This window comes from Malassezia japonica, chromosome 6, assembly GCF_029542785.1.
Source record: "Malassezia japonica chromosome 6, complete sequence".
NCBI classification, from domain to species: domain Eukaryota; kingdom Fungi; phylum Basidiomycota; class Malasseziomycetes; order Malasseziales; family Malasseziaceae; genus Malassezia; species Malassezia japonica.
The window spans coordinates 495097-510214 of record NC_083375.1 but is presented as its reverse complement, the minus strand read 5'-3'; the positions used below and the strand labels follow the sequence as shown (position 1 = coordinate 510214).

General features: G+C 58.5%; 6 protein-coding genes across 6 annotated transcripts; 2 read left to right on the top strand and 4 right to left on the bottom strand.

Annotated features, from left to right (window-relative positions):
* Position 1: 1 nt before the first annotated feature.
* On the bottom strand, positions 2 to 1546 carry RPN5 (proteasome regulatory particle subunit; the record flags this gene model as incomplete). The annotated part of the gene is made up of 1 exon (XM_060267343.1): positions 2 to 1546. One exon carries the CDS (start codon positions 1544 to 1546, stop codon positions 2 to 4), a length of 1545 nt encoding a protein of 514 aa, XP_060123326.1.
* A 94-nt stretch (positions 1547 to 1640) lies between these two features.
* ADO1 (adenosine kinase) lies at positions 1641 to 2700 on the top strand (the record flags this gene model as incomplete). Its single annotated transcript, XM_060267342.1, has 2 exons — positions 1641 to 2655; positions 2681 to 2700. The coding sequence occupies 2 exons, from the start codon at positions 1641 to 1643 to the stop codon at positions 2698 to 2700; spliced, it is 1035 nt and encodes a 344-aa protein (XP_060123325.1).
* A 71-nt stretch (positions 2701 to 2771) lies between these two features.
* On the bottom strand, positions 2772 to 7298 carry MJAP1_003413 (uncharacterized protein; the record flags this gene model as incomplete). Its single annotated transcript, XM_060267341.1, has 1 exon — positions 2772 to 7298. One exon carries the CDS (start codon positions 7296 to 7298, stop codon positions 2772 to 2774), a length of 4527 nt encoding a protein of 1508 aa, XP_060123324.1.
* A 568-nt stretch (positions 7299 to 7866) lies between these two features.
* MJAP1_003412 (uncharacterized protein) lies at positions 7867 to 12540 on the bottom strand (the record flags this gene model as incomplete). Its single annotated transcript, XM_060267340.1, has 1 exon — positions 7867 to 12540. The coding sequence occupies one exon, from the start codon at positions 12538 to 12540 to the stop codon at positions 7867 to 7869; it is 4674 nt and encodes a 1557-aa protein (XP_060123323.1).
* A 340-nt stretch (positions 12541 to 12880) lies between these two features.
* On the bottom strand, positions 12881 to 13975 carry MJAP1_003411 (uncharacterized protein; the record flags this gene model as incomplete). Its single annotated transcript, XM_060267339.1, has 1 exon — positions 12881 to 13975. The coding sequence occupies one exon, from the start codon at positions 13973 to 13975 to the stop codon at positions 12881 to 12883; it is 1095 nt and encodes a 364-aa protein (XP_060123322.1).
* A 162-nt stretch (positions 13976 to 14137) lies between these two features.
* MJAP1_003410 (uncharacterized protein) lies at positions 14138 to 15090 on the top strand (the record flags this gene model as incomplete). The annotated part of the gene is made up of 3 exons (XM_060267338.1): positions 14138 to 14268; positions 14291 to 14304; positions 14327 to 15090. 3 exons carry the CDS (start codon positions 14138 to 14140, stop codon positions 15088 to 15090), a joined length of 909 nt encoding a protein of 302 aa, XP_060123321.1.
* Positions 15091 to 15118: the final 28 nt, after the last annotated feature.

The window sequence follows — 15118 nt, the reverse complement described above, 5'->3', positions numbered from 1 at the left end:
GCTACTCATTCGCTTTCACTACGAGCCCCGCGCGCTGGATCGCCCACTCCTTCTCGACGAGGTGCGAGACCTTTTCGACGGTGCGCAGGAGCTTGCCCATATCGCTGCTCCAGTGGTTGAGCACTTCCGCGTCGGAAAGGCGCGCCTCAAAGTCGACGAGCTTCGACGGGCGGTCGATGCGCGCGTGGATGGTCTTTTTCACCACGAGGTCCGCGAGTGCCTCTTCTGCCTCGGCCGGGGTGAGGTCGAGGAGCTGTGCGAGGCGCTCGAGGCGGATCTTGGTGTAGTACTTGGACACGACCTGGATGTTGTGCTCGACGACGCGCGCGTGGAGCTCCTTCCAGCGTGCGTCCGCCTCGCTGGAGCCCGCAAAGATGGGCGTCGCCTTGAGCATATCGCCGTAGAGCGCCTCGATGCCCGGCCACCGCATGAGTTCTGGCGTAGTGAAGCACTTGAGCAGGCTGCGGTGCTCCGGCACAGTGTCGAGGCGCTCCATCGTCTCGACGCGGCTCATCAGGTCGCTCTGCTCGTTGTCGTACGGCGCGAGAACGAGGAAGAGGATCACGTTGCGGAGCGTCTCTTCGCTCTTTTGGGTGTCCGCGCGCACCGAGGGCGTGTTGAGGACTTCGCGGTAGTACTTGCACACGTCGAGGTGCTTGCGGTCGTGCATCCCCGCACGGATCATCAGGTCATAGTACAGCAACTTGAGGTCCTGCTGCGCTTCGTCCTCAAAGAACTTGGTATGAATCTTGCGCGAAAAGAGGTTGACGCGGTGAAAGTCGCCGCGCTCCATGTTCAGGCGCATCTGCTCGAGAATGAACTCGACCTTTTCGCGGCGCTCGAGCGAGCCAAAGGTCTCCACGGCGAGGTCCTGCAGGACATCCGCCGCCTGGTTCACGTCGCCCTGGGCGTACAACAGGTCTGACATCATGCGCGAGACGCGCGCGCGCTCGACCTCGACAAACACCTTGCCTTCGGTGACCTCGCGCAGGGTCTCGATGAGCTGCAGGCGCAGCTTGTCGTCCAAGCCAGTATCGCCAAGGGCGCGGCCCTGCTGCATGAGCACCGTGATTCGGCCGTCTTCCATGCCCGCCTTGTCGTCCGACTCGTCCGCGGCATCGTCCGTGTCCATCGCCTCGGGCTTCTTCTCGTCGGCAAAGAGCTCCTTGTCGACAATCGCATAGATCGACTTCGGGACCTTGGCGTCCGCCGCCGCCGGCTTCTGGAGAAAGAGCATCGCGAGCTGCACCATGCGCGCAATCGCCTGCTTCAGCTGCCCGTGCTTCTTGGAATAGCCGACAATCGTGTCGCACAACAGCTTCATATCCGTCTCCTTGACGCTCGGCGTGGTGCGGATCATCAGGACGCTGACGAGCAGCAGGCGCGACGTGCTCAGCAAATCGCCACCGCCGCGCGCGCGCTTCTCGAGCGGCGCAATAAGCTCAAGCGCGGCCTGCAGGCCGCTGCTCTTCACCTGCACCTCGAGCTGGGGGAGGAGCGTGTCCACCTCCGCCGTATAGTCCGCCTCCTGCTTCTCGTGGCTCATGGCGACACGTTAGGCGCCGCGTCGCCGATCACTCTCACGTGATGAATCCGTGTGCCAGCGGACGGGGCACCGTGGCTTGGCCCTAGACGCAATCATGGTCGACACCGCTGCTCTGAAGCTCGTTGCGCTTGGTAACCCTCTGCTGGACATGCAGGTCCGCGATGGCCAGGCCGTACTCGAAAAGTACGGCCTGAAGCCCAACGATGCGGTGCTTGCGTCGGAGGAGCAGCTGTCGATCTACCAGTACCTCGTCGAGAACTACCAGGTGGCCTACGTCGCGGGCGGCGCCGCGCAGAACACGGCGCGCTGCGCGCAGTACGTGCTCCCGGAGCACTCGACGGCCTACCTCGGTGCGGTCGGCAACGACGACCTCGCGCAGCAGCTCCGCGCGGCGAACGACCGCGAGGGTCTCCAGTCGCTCTACCAGGTGGTCGACACGACGCCCACCGGCTCGTGCGCTGTGGTGATCACCGAGCACAACCGCTCGCTGTGCACTAACCTCGGTGCGGCTGAGAAGTTCAACAAGTCGCACCTCGACACGCCCGAGGCCAAGGCCGCGATCGACGCCGCCAAGTTCTTCTACATCGGCGGCTTCTTCCTCACCCACGGTGTCGAGAGCGCGCTGATTGTCGCGAAGCACGCCAAGGAGACCGGCAAGCCTTTCTCGTTCAACCTCTCGGCGCCGTTCATTCCCCAGTTCTTCAAGTCGCAGGTCGACCAGGTCCTGCCCTACGCCCAGCTGGTCATCGGCAACGAGTCCGAGGCCGAGGCGTGGGCGCAGGCCTCGGGCCTCGAGACGCGCGACCTGGGTGAGATCGCGCAGGCGATCGCCAACTCGCCGTCGGAGGTGAACACGCCCCGTACCGTGCTTATCACCAACGGCTCCAAGGCGACGATCCGCGCGGTGCAGGGCGAGAACAAGCCGTACACCCACGACACGCCCAAGATCAACCCGGCGGACATTGTCGACACCAATGGCGCGGGCGACGCGTTCGCGGGCGGTGTCGTTGCCGGCCTCATCCTCGGCAAGTCGATCGAGCAGGCGATCGACGTCGGCCACAAGCTCGGTGGCATGTGCATCGGCCAGGTCGGCCCGGTGCTCAAGTTCCGTACGTATGCTGTGCTAACAATCAGCCAAGGAGAACGTCGTCTAAGTAGCTCGCTACCGTGTTCAACCACGCAATATCTGTACGCTATAGAATCTATATGCAAAAGCCTTCCACGGCTAATTAGGGTATTGGGCACGCGCTTGGATCACATCCTCGCGAGCAATGCCACTGCGCTCACACATGCCCCGGAAAATGCTCTCGGGGCGGTCAAAGAGGGCGAGCGGCGTGTCAAACTCGGCAACCTTGCCGTCGTCCATCACCACAATACGGTCGTAGCCAATAATCGTGCTCAGACGGTGCGCAATACACAGCAGCGTGCGGTCGTTGAACTCGGTGCGGATCGTCTGCTGGATCTTGGCATCCGTCTCGAGATCGACCGACGCAGTGGCCTCGTCCAGCAGAATAATCTTCGAGTTGCGCACAAGGGCACGGGCCAACGACACAAGCGAGCGCTGGCCGACCGACAGGTTCGCACCTTCCTCGTCAATGATCGAGTCGAGTGACAGACGCGTCAGCGCTTTGCCCTCGGTGACTTCGGCATCCACCGCCGCACCTTCTTGCAGCTCGGTACGAGCAGTCGTCGGGATGCTGGGATCCACAATTGCGTCCTTGGTCGTCGGCGCGTTCGACTGCCCAGTCAGATAGGCGCGGTGCATCGCATCCCACAGCCGCGCATCGTCGTAGGTATTAAAGGGGTCCAGGTTCGAGCGCAGCGTGCCGCTAAAGAGCAGCGGTTCCTGGGGGAGGATGGCGATCGCACGACGCAGATCCTCGAGGCCGATCTGGGAGACGTCGATACCGTCAATCTTGACCAAGCCTTGCGTCACCTCGTTCAGACGCAGCAGCACCGAGAGGATCGAACTCTTGCCGGCGCCGGTACGCCCGACAATTCCGACTTTCTGCGCGGCGCCGACATGGAGCGTGACACCTTTGAGGACATTGGGCAGGTTTGGACGGTACTTGAGCCACACATTCTCGAGGTCAACCGTGCCGTGCGAGGGCCATTCGGCCGGCGGCTTCGCTTCGGCAATTTCTTGCGGCGCCTCCTGGTTGAGCTTCTCCGCGTAGTACACGAGACGCTCCACCGAGTTCATCTCGTTCTCAAGTTCGGTAAGCTGGCGGGTAAGGAAGCCAAGCATCTGCGCAATGACGACAATCATCGACAGCGACACACCCGTGTTGCCGGGGTTGGTGTTCTTCAGACACACGGTGAGTACACCGACAATCAACGCGCAGAGCGAGCCAAGCAGGTCGAGACGCAGACCGAGCCAGCGCTGGTTCACGACCGTGAGGAAGTAGGCACTGTTCTGACGGTCGACCAGCTTGTAGTTCTCCTTGAGGAAACGCTCCGATTCGCGGTAAGCACGGATGGTCGTCAGGCCCGACAGCGACTCGGCAAAGTGCGAGTACATCGCACTGCGCAGCGTCGCATCCACACGCTTAAACTCGCGCGCAGACGAGCGGTAAAAGAGAGAAACGATGTACGCCAGGAAAAAGACGACCACCACGACAATCGCAAAGTAGTACGTCAGCGCAATAATCATCGCCGCCGCACCAAGCATCGACATGATTGTCAGAATGCACTGGCGCAGCAAGTTGCTCAACTGGTTGTCCAGCACATCAATGTCCTTGCCGAAACGGTTGATGATGCGGCCGATCGGCGTCGTGTCAAACCACGCCATCGGCGCGTACAAAACACGCTTCATCGCATCGTCGTGCAGCTTGCGCGACGCATAGAACGTCATCAATCCCAGAACTGTGCCGACCATAAAGTTGAAAATCAGCTGCGCAAAGCCCAGCATGACATACAGACCGAGACTGAAGCCGGTCGTGTGCGTCTTGTTCTGGTCCCATTCTTGCCACCACTTCAGCCAGTAGGTCGAGAGCGTAGTTGCGCCTTGCATGCACACCGCCGAAAAAACGGCGAGGGGGAGGATCCAGTGACCTTGACCGGCCTTAAGGAAGGCCCAGTACACGCCCCGGTCGACCGTACCCGTGTTGCGCTCCTCTTCCTCCATCGTCTTGCCGCCGGGCTTGCTCAGCGCCTTGGGATCGGGCTTGCTCTGGTCCTTCTTGGCATCCTCCGTGTCGGCAGCGAGCTCCTCGGCATCTTCGTCCTCACCGGCCTCTTTAAGCGTGCCAAAGTTCTTGATCAAATTGAAAAAGTTGCCGCGGGCTGCCATCAGCTCGGTATAGGTGCCGGCTTCGTCAATGCGGCCATCGTCCATCGAGACCACCTTGTCGCAGTCTTCCAGGTACTGGATGGCGTGCGTCACAAGAAGAACCGTCTTGCCACGCTGGCGCAGAGGAATGATGGCATTGTTAAAGAGTGCTTTGCCGACATGCGCATCGACCGCCGACAAAGGGTCGTCGAGACACACAATGTCGGCGTCGTAGTACAACGCACGCGCAATGTTCAGGCGCTGCTTCTGGCCACCAGAGAGCGTCACACCGCGCTCGCCAATCTCGGTCAGGTCACCGTTCTGCAGCAGCTCCAGGTCCGCGACAAGCTCAGCTCGCTTGATGCAGTCCCAGTACCGGGCCTCATCAAACGGCTGACCAAAAATAATGTTGTCACGGAGCGTCGCATTCTGGATCCAGGCAGACTGTGAGCAGTACGCAATGCGCTCCGAGCCCCACGTCACATCGCCCGACACCCGGCGCATCTCGCCGATCGCACCGAGCATCAGCGACGACTTTCCGGAACCAACGGGACCGACAATCGCACACAGCTCACCGCGCTTGATCTCGAGGTTGAGAGGCGACATAGAAAAGGTGTTCGGTGGCTCGGCTTTTTCCTCCTGTTTCGGGGCACTCGGCTTGCTCTCCTCAGGCTTGGCTTCCTGCTTATTGGCTTTCTTGGAAAAGAAGCGGCGCTTCTTCTCCTCCTTGGGCGCCTTGTTATTGCGGCGCAGGAAGGCCCACATTTTCTTTTGCTTTTGCTTTTGCTTCTTCTGCTGCTTCTTTTCCTGCGCAGCGGTGGGCTTGAGCGTCGCGTCTTCGGTGACGTCCTCCCACTCAAAGAGCGCATTGGTCAACTTGAGGCCGTACGGCGACGACTCGTCGGCCTTGACCGACACGTCGTGCTGCTCTGCGTAAAACACACCACGCAGGCGCTGGAACGAGTTGAGACCGTCAGCAATCACGTTCAGGCCCATCGGCAGGAACATGAGCGGCGAACGCAGCAGCTGGAAGAGCGTAATGGCAGGGAAGACGACTTTGGCATCGAGCTGCTGACCGTGCGTGTAGTAGTACGTGACAATTGCAAGCACCGCCGCAAGGAGCGGCAGACTCACACCGGTCGCAACAATCGCCGAACGCAGCGCATTCAGCTGGAAGACATACACCAGCTCGCTCTTGCGCAGCTTGCTGATGAGCTTCATAAAGTTGGACTCGTACGAGAACAGCTTGACGATGCGCATACCAGAAATGACTTCTTGCGTGCGGCGCGCGCGGCGGTCCGTCCACTCCATCGACTTCTTGCGTAGAACAAACATAAACTTCATGCAGAACATCAGCGCAGGCATCACCGTAAAGACAAGACCAAAGCCTACCAGAGACGAGGCACCCATGCCTTGTGTCAAAAGAATAATAAGACAAACGATGAGCTCAACAGGGGCGGTAAACGTCAAAAGCCACCACTGCGCTGCAAAGTCGATGCGCGACACATCTGTCGAGATGTGATTCATGAGCTTGCCCGACGAGCGGTCGCGGCCCTGCATGTTGAGCGCGCGCTTAAAGATGCCAGACACAAGGGCTGCGCGGCTGAACACACCAATGTACATCGACTCGTAGAAAAAGCGATTCGATAGAAGGTTGCTGACGACCATAATTGCAAACATGCCGACCACATAGCCCATGCCCACGCGGATGCTGTGGTTGAACTGGCTGGGGTCAAGGTGGCCGACGGTCACAGCCTCAATAATGTAGCGCATCATGAGCGCACAGCCGAGGTACGCCGTGTCGGCCAAGAGCTTGGAAAAGTAAGCAATAGTCATGTTGGGCCAGAAAATATCAAACATGGCCCAGAAGAGGTCGGCTTTCTTGTACGACGTCTTGACCTTGCCAGCGATGGCATGTCTTTGCTTCATTTCCGCGGTCTGCAGCTCTCCCTTGACATCCTTGAGACGAGGGCTGCGCCAGCACGCCTCCTTGGCCGCCATGCGCTCTTCGATGGTCGCCTGACCGCCGACCTCCTCAGCCGCCTCCTTCTTCGCCGCACGGCGCCACTTGAACTTTTGAAAGGCGCTAGGATTGATCTCGCCGGCTTCGAGACGGGCGTTGTGCGCATCGGCCTTTTCCACACGAGCGGTCCAGCGCTCAAGCAGCCTGTTGCTCAGCTGCTCTGCCTGGCGTGGGCCGTCCATGGCCCACAAATCAGACGCCTCGAGGGGACGGCGGTGGCCGAGGAACAGGAGTGGCTCGATCCAGCTGTAGGTCCAGTTGCTAAAAATGTTGGCATTGCCCAGAGGCAGTGGCTTCGCGTCATCCATCGAGGCTGGCGCAGACGGAGGGAGGTTCTTGAAGCGCCAGAGCTGGTACCAGTGCTCGCGCGTCTTGGCTTCAAACTTGCGGTTTCCCGCCCGCTGAGGCTTATCGGCGCCGTCGGCCATCGGCTGCTTCTCGATATCGGCATCTGACATGTCAGCACGGACAGTCGCGTCGGAAACGCTCCGGCTATTCAACATATTGTCCCCTCCAGCTGGAGGGGATTTCTCATTTACGAGACCAGATGTCCCACTCATCGTGGAAAGGACGTGGGCGTCTGGCAGAGTGTGGCGGTGGCGAAGGACATGACGCGTCACTTAATATTCTTTTTGACGGCCAACCTCAGCCGCGGAGATGCGCAAATTAAGCTCATTCGCCCTACATTTTGCGCGCGACAGGTTCCGAGGCGCGGACTTTGGACGACCACGTGGCTCTACTGCAAAAGTCCGCGGAAATTGTGGTTGCCGCGGAGTTTTGAGAGGGCGCTGCAGGCGTCATGCGCCCCTGGCCGCTTGGTGCAGTGCGAAGACACAGTCCACGCGGCACAACCCTTGCGTATCATGCAAAGGGCAGTGCTTTACGCCGACTGAATAGGAAGTCGTGGTCTGCATGGAATTGTATCTTCGTGGCAATAACAAAACTATAGGGAGCAATACAAGTGTACATGCTCATCAACACAGTGCGATCGCTTCATTCATATTTTACATAGCACTCGGTGTGTCATTACATGTGCGCATGCACCACCTCTTCGCGCGTAATACCGCTGCGGTCACACATGCCTCGGAAAATGCTCTCGGGACGGTCAAAGAGGGCGAGCGGCGTGTCAAACTCGGCAACCTTGCCGTCGTCCATCACCACAATACGGTCGTAGCCAATAATCGTACTCAGACGGTGCGCAATACACAGCAGCGTGCGGTCGTTGAACTCGGTGCGGATCGTCTGCTGGATCTTGGCATCCGTCTCGAGATCGACCGACGCAGTGGCCTCGTCCAGCAGAATAATCTTCGAGTTGCGCACAAGGGCACGGGCCAACGACACAAGCGAGCGCTGGCCGACCGACAGGTTCGCACCTTCCTCGTCAATGATCGAGTCGAGTGACAGACGCGTCAGCGACTTGCTCTCGGTCGCCTTGCCCTCGGCAGCGGCGCCTTCCTGGAGCTCTGTGCGCGTCGTGGTCGGGATATTGGGGTCCGTAATTGCTTCTTCAGTCGTAATCGTGTTCGCTTGGCCCGTAAGGTAGGCACGGTGCATCGCATCCCACAGACGCGCGTCGTCGTAGATATTAAAGGGGTCCAGGTTCGAGCGCAGCGTGCCGCTGAAGAGCAGCGGCTCCTGAGGAAGGATGGCAATCGCACGACGCAGATCTTCAAGACCGATCTTGGACACATCGACGCCGTCGATCTTGATCGCACCGCGCGTCGCTTCAGTGAGACGCAGCAAGACCGTCAGGATCGAACTCTTGCCTGCACCCGTACGACCGACAATACCGACCTTTTGGGCAGCGCCGACTTGGAGAGTGACGCCCTTGAGCACATTCGGCAAAGTCGGGCGGTATTGCAACCAGACATTGTCAAACTCCAACGTGCCCTCCGAAGGCCACGACGAAGGCGGCTTCGTCTCGGGGATTTGCTGAGGCGCCTCCTGGTCGAGCGTCTCGGCATAGTAGACAAGACGCTCAGCCGAGTTCATCTCGTTCTCAAGCTCAGTGAGCTGACGAGTGAGGAAACCAAGGGTCTGGGCGATGGTAATGATCATCGACAACGAGGTACCCGTCTTGCCGGGGTTCGTATTCTTCAGACAGACAGTGAGAGTACCAACGACCAGAACGCAAAGCGAACCAAGCAGATCGAGACGCAGACCCAGCCAGCGCTGGTTGACAACCGTCAAGAAGTATGCACGGTTCTGCAGATCCATGCGCTTGTAGTTCTCTTTCAGGAAACGCTCCGACTCGCGGTAGGCGCGAATCGTCGTCAGGCCTGAAAGCGACTCGGCAAAGTGCGAGTACAGCGTACTGCGCAGCACGGCATCGATACGCTTAAACTCACGCGCAGAAGAACGGTAGTAGAGCGCGACCACATAAGCAATGACAAACACTGCAGCGATGGCGATCGCGAAGTAATACGTCAGTGCAATGATCATCGCTGCAGCACCAACGATAGCCATGATGGTCGAGACACATTGGCGGAGCAGATTGCTCAGCTGGTTGTCCAGCACGTCGATGTCTTTTCCGAAACGGTTGATAATGCGACCAAGCGGCGTGGTGTCGAACCATGCCATCGGCGAGTAAATGACACGCTTCATCGCATTGTCGTGCAATTTACGTGAGGCCAAGAAAGTCATCAGTCCAAGGAAAACATCCAAAATAAAGTTGAAAACAAGCTGAAGAAGACCCAGCATGACATAGAGTCCGACACTGAAGCCCATTGTGCGTTCACCGGTTCTGTGCCACTCCTCCCACCAGTTCAACCAGTAGGTCGACAGAGTTGTAGCAGCTTGCATGCAGCATGCGGCTGTAATGGCAATGGGGAGAATCCACGAGGCGCTACCAGCCTTCAGGTACGACCTGTACACAAAGCCGTCGACGGTACCCGTGTTCCGCTCCTCGTCCTCCATCGTCTTACCACCCGGCTTGCTGAGCTTCGAAACGTCGACCTTAGGCTTGCGCTTTTTAGCGTCTTCGGTGTCTGCTGCAAGCTCTTCGGCATCTTCGTCTTCGCCAGCCTCCTTGAGCATACCAAAGTTCTTCATCATGTTGTAGAAGTTGCCGCGTGCGCCCATCAGCTCTTGGTAGGTACCAAAGTCCTCAATGCGGCCGTCGTCCATCGACACAATCTTGTCACAGCCTTGCAGATACTGAATCGCATGCGTTACAAGAAGAATTGTTTTCCCACGGTTGCGGAGAGGAAGAATGGCATTGTTGAAAAGCGCCTTGCCGACGTGCGCGTCGACTGCCGAGAGAGGGTCGTCGAGACAAATGACGTCAGCGTCGTAGTAAAGCGCACGAGCAATGTTCACACGTTGCTTCTGGCCTCCCGACAGGGTCACACCGCGCTCGCCAATCTCGGTCAAGTCACCGTTCTGCAGCAGCGCCAAGTCAGCAGGGAGTTCGGCACGCTCAATGCACTCCCAGTAGCGAGCTTCATCGAACGGCTGACCGAAGGTGATGTTGTCACGGAGCGTCGCGTTTTGAATCCAGGCAGACTGCGAACAGTACGCAATGCGCTGCGAGCCCCACGTCACGTCACCAGATACCTTGCGCATCTCGCCGATCGCACCAAGCAGGAGCGAAGACTTGCCAGAGCCGACGGGGCCAACAATGGCACACAGTTCACCGCGCTTGATTTCAAGGTTCAGCGGCGACATGACAAACTCGTCGGCAGGCTCCTCTTCCTTAGTTTCCGGTGCAGGCTGAGGCTCGGTAGCAGGGACAATCAGCTCGCCCTTCTTGTTCTTCTTGCGGAAGAGACCGAGACGCTTCTTTTCGGTGTCCTTCGGAGTCTTTTTGCGATCCCTGCGCAAGAAAGCCCACATCTTCTTCTGCTTTTGTTTTTGCTTCTTCATTTGCTTCTTTTCCTGAGTCGCAGTCGGCTTCAGTGTCGCGTCCTCACTGACGTCCTCCCACTCAAAAAGTGCATTCGTCAGCTTGAGGCCGAAAGGCGACGACTCGTCCGACTTGACTGTAGTGTCGTGTTGCTGCGCGTAGAAGACTTCACGCAGACGCACGAACGAGTTGGCACCGTCGGCAATCACACTGAGACCGAAGGGCAAGAACATGAGCGGAATACGAAGAAGCTGGAAGAGAGTGATCGCCGGGAAAGTAATGGCAGGGTCGAGCGGGTCTTCTTTGTCCTGGTGTGTGTAGTAATAAGTGATGATGGCACAGACACCGGCAAGGAGGGGCAGGCTGATCGCACTTGCCATGATACCCGCACGGGCCACCGTCAGCTGGAAGATGTACACGAGCTCGTTCTTACGAAGCTTGCTAATAAGCTTCAAAAAGTTAGACTCGTATGAGAATAGCTTGACGATGCGCATGCCCGAAAGAACTTCCTGAGTGCGGCGTGCGCGGCGGTCCGTCCACTCCATCGACTTGGCGCGAATAATAAACAAAAACTTCATGCAGTACAGTTGCGCAGGCATCACAATGAGCACGAGCGCGAAACCGACCAGACACGAAGCACCCAAACCTTGCGTCAAGAGAATAATCAAGCACACAATAATCTCAACAGGTGCCGTAAACGTCAAAAGCCACCATTGCGAGCCGAAGTCAATGCGAGACACATCGGTCGAAATATGGTTGACGAGTTTGCCGGTAGAGCGGTCGCGACCTTGCATGCTGAGGGCGCGCCTAAAGATACCCGAGACAAGAGCTGCACGGGAAAACACACCAACATAGAGAGATTCGTAGAAGAAACGGTTCGACAAGAAGTTGCTGATAACCATGATCACAAACATGCCCACAACGTAACCCATACCAATGCGAACACCGTCATGGAAAGGGATGTAGCCAGCATGAGCCTTCTTCACGACTTCAATAATGTGACCCATAATCAGTGCGGAACCGAGGTAGGCAGTGTCGGCCAAGAGCTTCGCGAAGAAACCGATGAGAACGTTGACCCAGAAAATATCCATCAGCGCCCAGAAGAGGTTGGCGTGCTTGTGTTGCGACTTGACCTTACCGGCAATCGCATGCATATGCTTCATTTCAGGGGTGCGCAGCTCGGCCTTGATGTCCTGGAGAGGCGCGGTGCGCCAGCAGTACTCCTTGGCCTTCATGCGCTCTTCAACAGTAGCCTTGCCGCCGAGGTCGTTTGCGGCCTCCTTCTTGGCAGCGCTGCGCCACTTGGACTTTTGGTAGCCGCTCGGGTTGATTTCATTGTCCTCGAGGCGCTTGTTGTGCGCGTCGGCCTTTTCCACACGCGCGGCCCAGCGCTCGAGCAGCTTGCTGCTGAGGTGTTCCGCCTGGCGCGGCCCGTCCATCGCCCAGAGATCCGTCGCCTCGAGCGGGCGGCGGTATCCGAGCATCAGAAGCGGCCTAATCCAAGAGTAGGACCAGTCGCTAAAGAAGTTGGCATTGGCGAGCGGCAGCAGCTTGGCATCGTCAAGCGAGGCCGGAGGCGCCGGGGGCATGTGCTTGAAGCGCCAGAACTGGTACCAGTGCTGGCGAGTCTTGGCCTCGAACTTGCGGTTTCCCGCGCGTTCGGCCGTCTTGCCCTGCGCCTCGACATCGGCAGCATTCTTTTGCTTTTCAAAGTCGCCGTCGGTCCAGATGATCGAACCTTCGACCTCGCCCGCGACTTCGGCCGTGACCTCGGCCATGCTCCCAGAGTTGGCGATGTCCGGCACCGACTTTGGTGCCGGCAGCTTTTCGTCCTGAGGACCGTTCTCCCCGCTCATGATTGAGGGCGACTAGTTCCTGGATGTGGCGGCAGGAAACACAGATAATGTCGCTTTCGAATATACTTGCGCTAATGCGGCGCGCAGCAGGAAATAATTATCGCGTCAAAAGATTCGCTTAGGCCTTATCTTGTTGGTGCAGGCAGGGCCCCTGCGCGAGCACGTGGCGATATTCCGCGCTTGTTACACCGGACCAGCGATCGCTGGTTGGCAGCACGACGCCGAGTCGCACCAAGATCCGTGTAGAATTATGTAAGCATTCGTATTTCCGGACCGGTGCACAAGATCACATGTGGAGGCACTATATGCGGAATGACGATTATAATGAGCAACAGCTAGATTACAAGCGTACGACACGGAGGGGGTCGGTTTGGTCTACACAGGCACGCAAAATTGCGTTCATCGCATCCGACTTCCAGCAATTGGGTGTGTTTAGTCCTTCACATCGCAAATGTGCAGGGAGCAGTGCGGTATCGCCCGTCGTCTGCCGAATGCCGTACAGCGTGGAGTCGTTGGGCCAGTAGTTGAAGCGGTATCCGTTTTCGTGTAGCCAGGTCATCAAGCCCTTCCACGGGAAACGCGACTGGGACTTTTTGCGGAAGTTGGCAAGTCCAACCGGATCCAGGCCGGACTCGACCAGGCGCTGGAAGAGCGGCGTAGCGAGTTTCCGTTTCTGGATAGAGGTGAGCAGAGTTGGGTCTTCTGGGAGGATGATCGGTTCTTGAGGCTGTAGAGGGACTTGTACATCGATGTGGGTATCACGGTCTAGCACGTTCGGATCTTCGTTTTGTGCAATCGTCAGGCAGATGCTCGCAGCAAAACGGTTCTGGAAGTGCTCCAGGCCTTTGCCTGCGCCCAGCGCAGTCTGGAATGCATGCAGCCCGGTGGGCGACGCGGCAATTTGTACATGGTTCGAGCCGATGTTGGGGTGCGCAATAATGGTGAACGACTCCGCACCGAGGTTCTGCGAGCACTGTTGCGAAAACTGTTCAAAGCGGCGCACAGCCCGCTTGTACTCGGCGCGCGTCACGCTCCCCGACTTCTCCATGCGATGCCCTTGCTCCCATGCAGAGATCTCCTGCTGAGTCCGGCTCAGGAATTCAGGGTCTTCCTTCATCTTCTGGTACAGCGGCGCGAGCTCGTCGCGGATGCGCTGCGCCTGCGTAGTATTCGAGTCGCCGCCCATGTGCTCCATCGTTACACCTAGCGGCATGCCCTGACCGTTGGCATTCTTGCGCTTCTGCTCTGCAAGGTAGCGCTGGTATTGGTTCCACGAGTTCGGCTGGCGTCCAAACTCGCGCGAAAAGCCGAGGTAGCGGCGGATCGCAGCGGGATTCACGCTGTACTGCGCCGCCCACGCCTCGATTTGGGAGTTGAGTGTGTCCCGATAGACAGTGAGATCAGCCTTGAGACTGGGTGGGAGAGAAAAGGACATCTCGTATGCACCAGACGCGTCGCGTGCAAAATAAGCGTGTTACGCTGAGGCAAAACACGTTTGCCACCACGTAGCCCGGCACAGCCCGCTAGGCCTGCGCCTCGGCCGTGCTTTAGTAAAGACCCCCGCACACGCCAGCTCCTACGACGGTGGTGGAGGAGGATGGACCCCAAGTCAATCTTCACGGCGCGCCTTCTGGGCTCGCTCGTGAACGAGATTGTGATTGATACAGCGCTGCATGCGCACTCTAGCGCGAAAAAGGCGCGGCGCGTGTGCCCCCAGTGCGGAGAAAGGTACGTCGCATGGCTGACCCAGATGCAACAAGCAGAGTACGTGTTCCTTCTAACCTAGTTACCGCCGAAGCAGGGGTCCATGCGAATGGGAACAAGACAGACTACTACTCAAACAACCCGCTGTTTGAGTGCCTCGTGTGCTCGCGCCAGGTGTCGTCGAACCGGTACGCGACGCACCTTGAAAAGTGCATGGGCATGGGCTTGAAGACGGCACGGAAGGGATCCGCGCGGAATGCCAAGTCGTCGTCCAGCGCTGCCACGTCGCGCCTCTTGAACTCAACGCCTGGTCCTGACTCACCGAGCGTGCGCAGCGCTAGTCTACCAAGGAAGCGCGCCGCATCGCCCAACGCACTCCGGCCCAGCGGCGAGGAAAAGCAGGCCAAGACGGAGCGCGTGTCGACACCGTCGAGCACGGCCCAAAATACGCCCAAACTGGGGCTCAATGTGCTGCCGTCGAGTCGGCAGGGCACCCCGGCGAGCACAGCGACGCCGGACGAAAACAAGCCGCTGGCCAAGCTGCAGCGCGAGGCTTCGGCCACTGCGCCTTCGTCCACAGCGGGCGACACGACCGTGCGCACCGACGAGATGGACTCGGACGACGCCGAGTTCCCGGACGGATTCTCCGTGTCATCCGACTCGGACGATTCGGGCTCGCAAGCAGGCCTCTCGGATGCGGAGGGCGGCGCTGCGCACGACGACACGATGGACGACGTCGAGTTCGACCTGGACGAAGTTGAAGAGGCGAGTGACAACGAGGGCGAAGTGGACATCGATGCAGAGCTCGAAGACTCCGAAGACAATGACGACAACGACGATGTATAGTGCGTAGCAAAAATACAGCCATGATCAA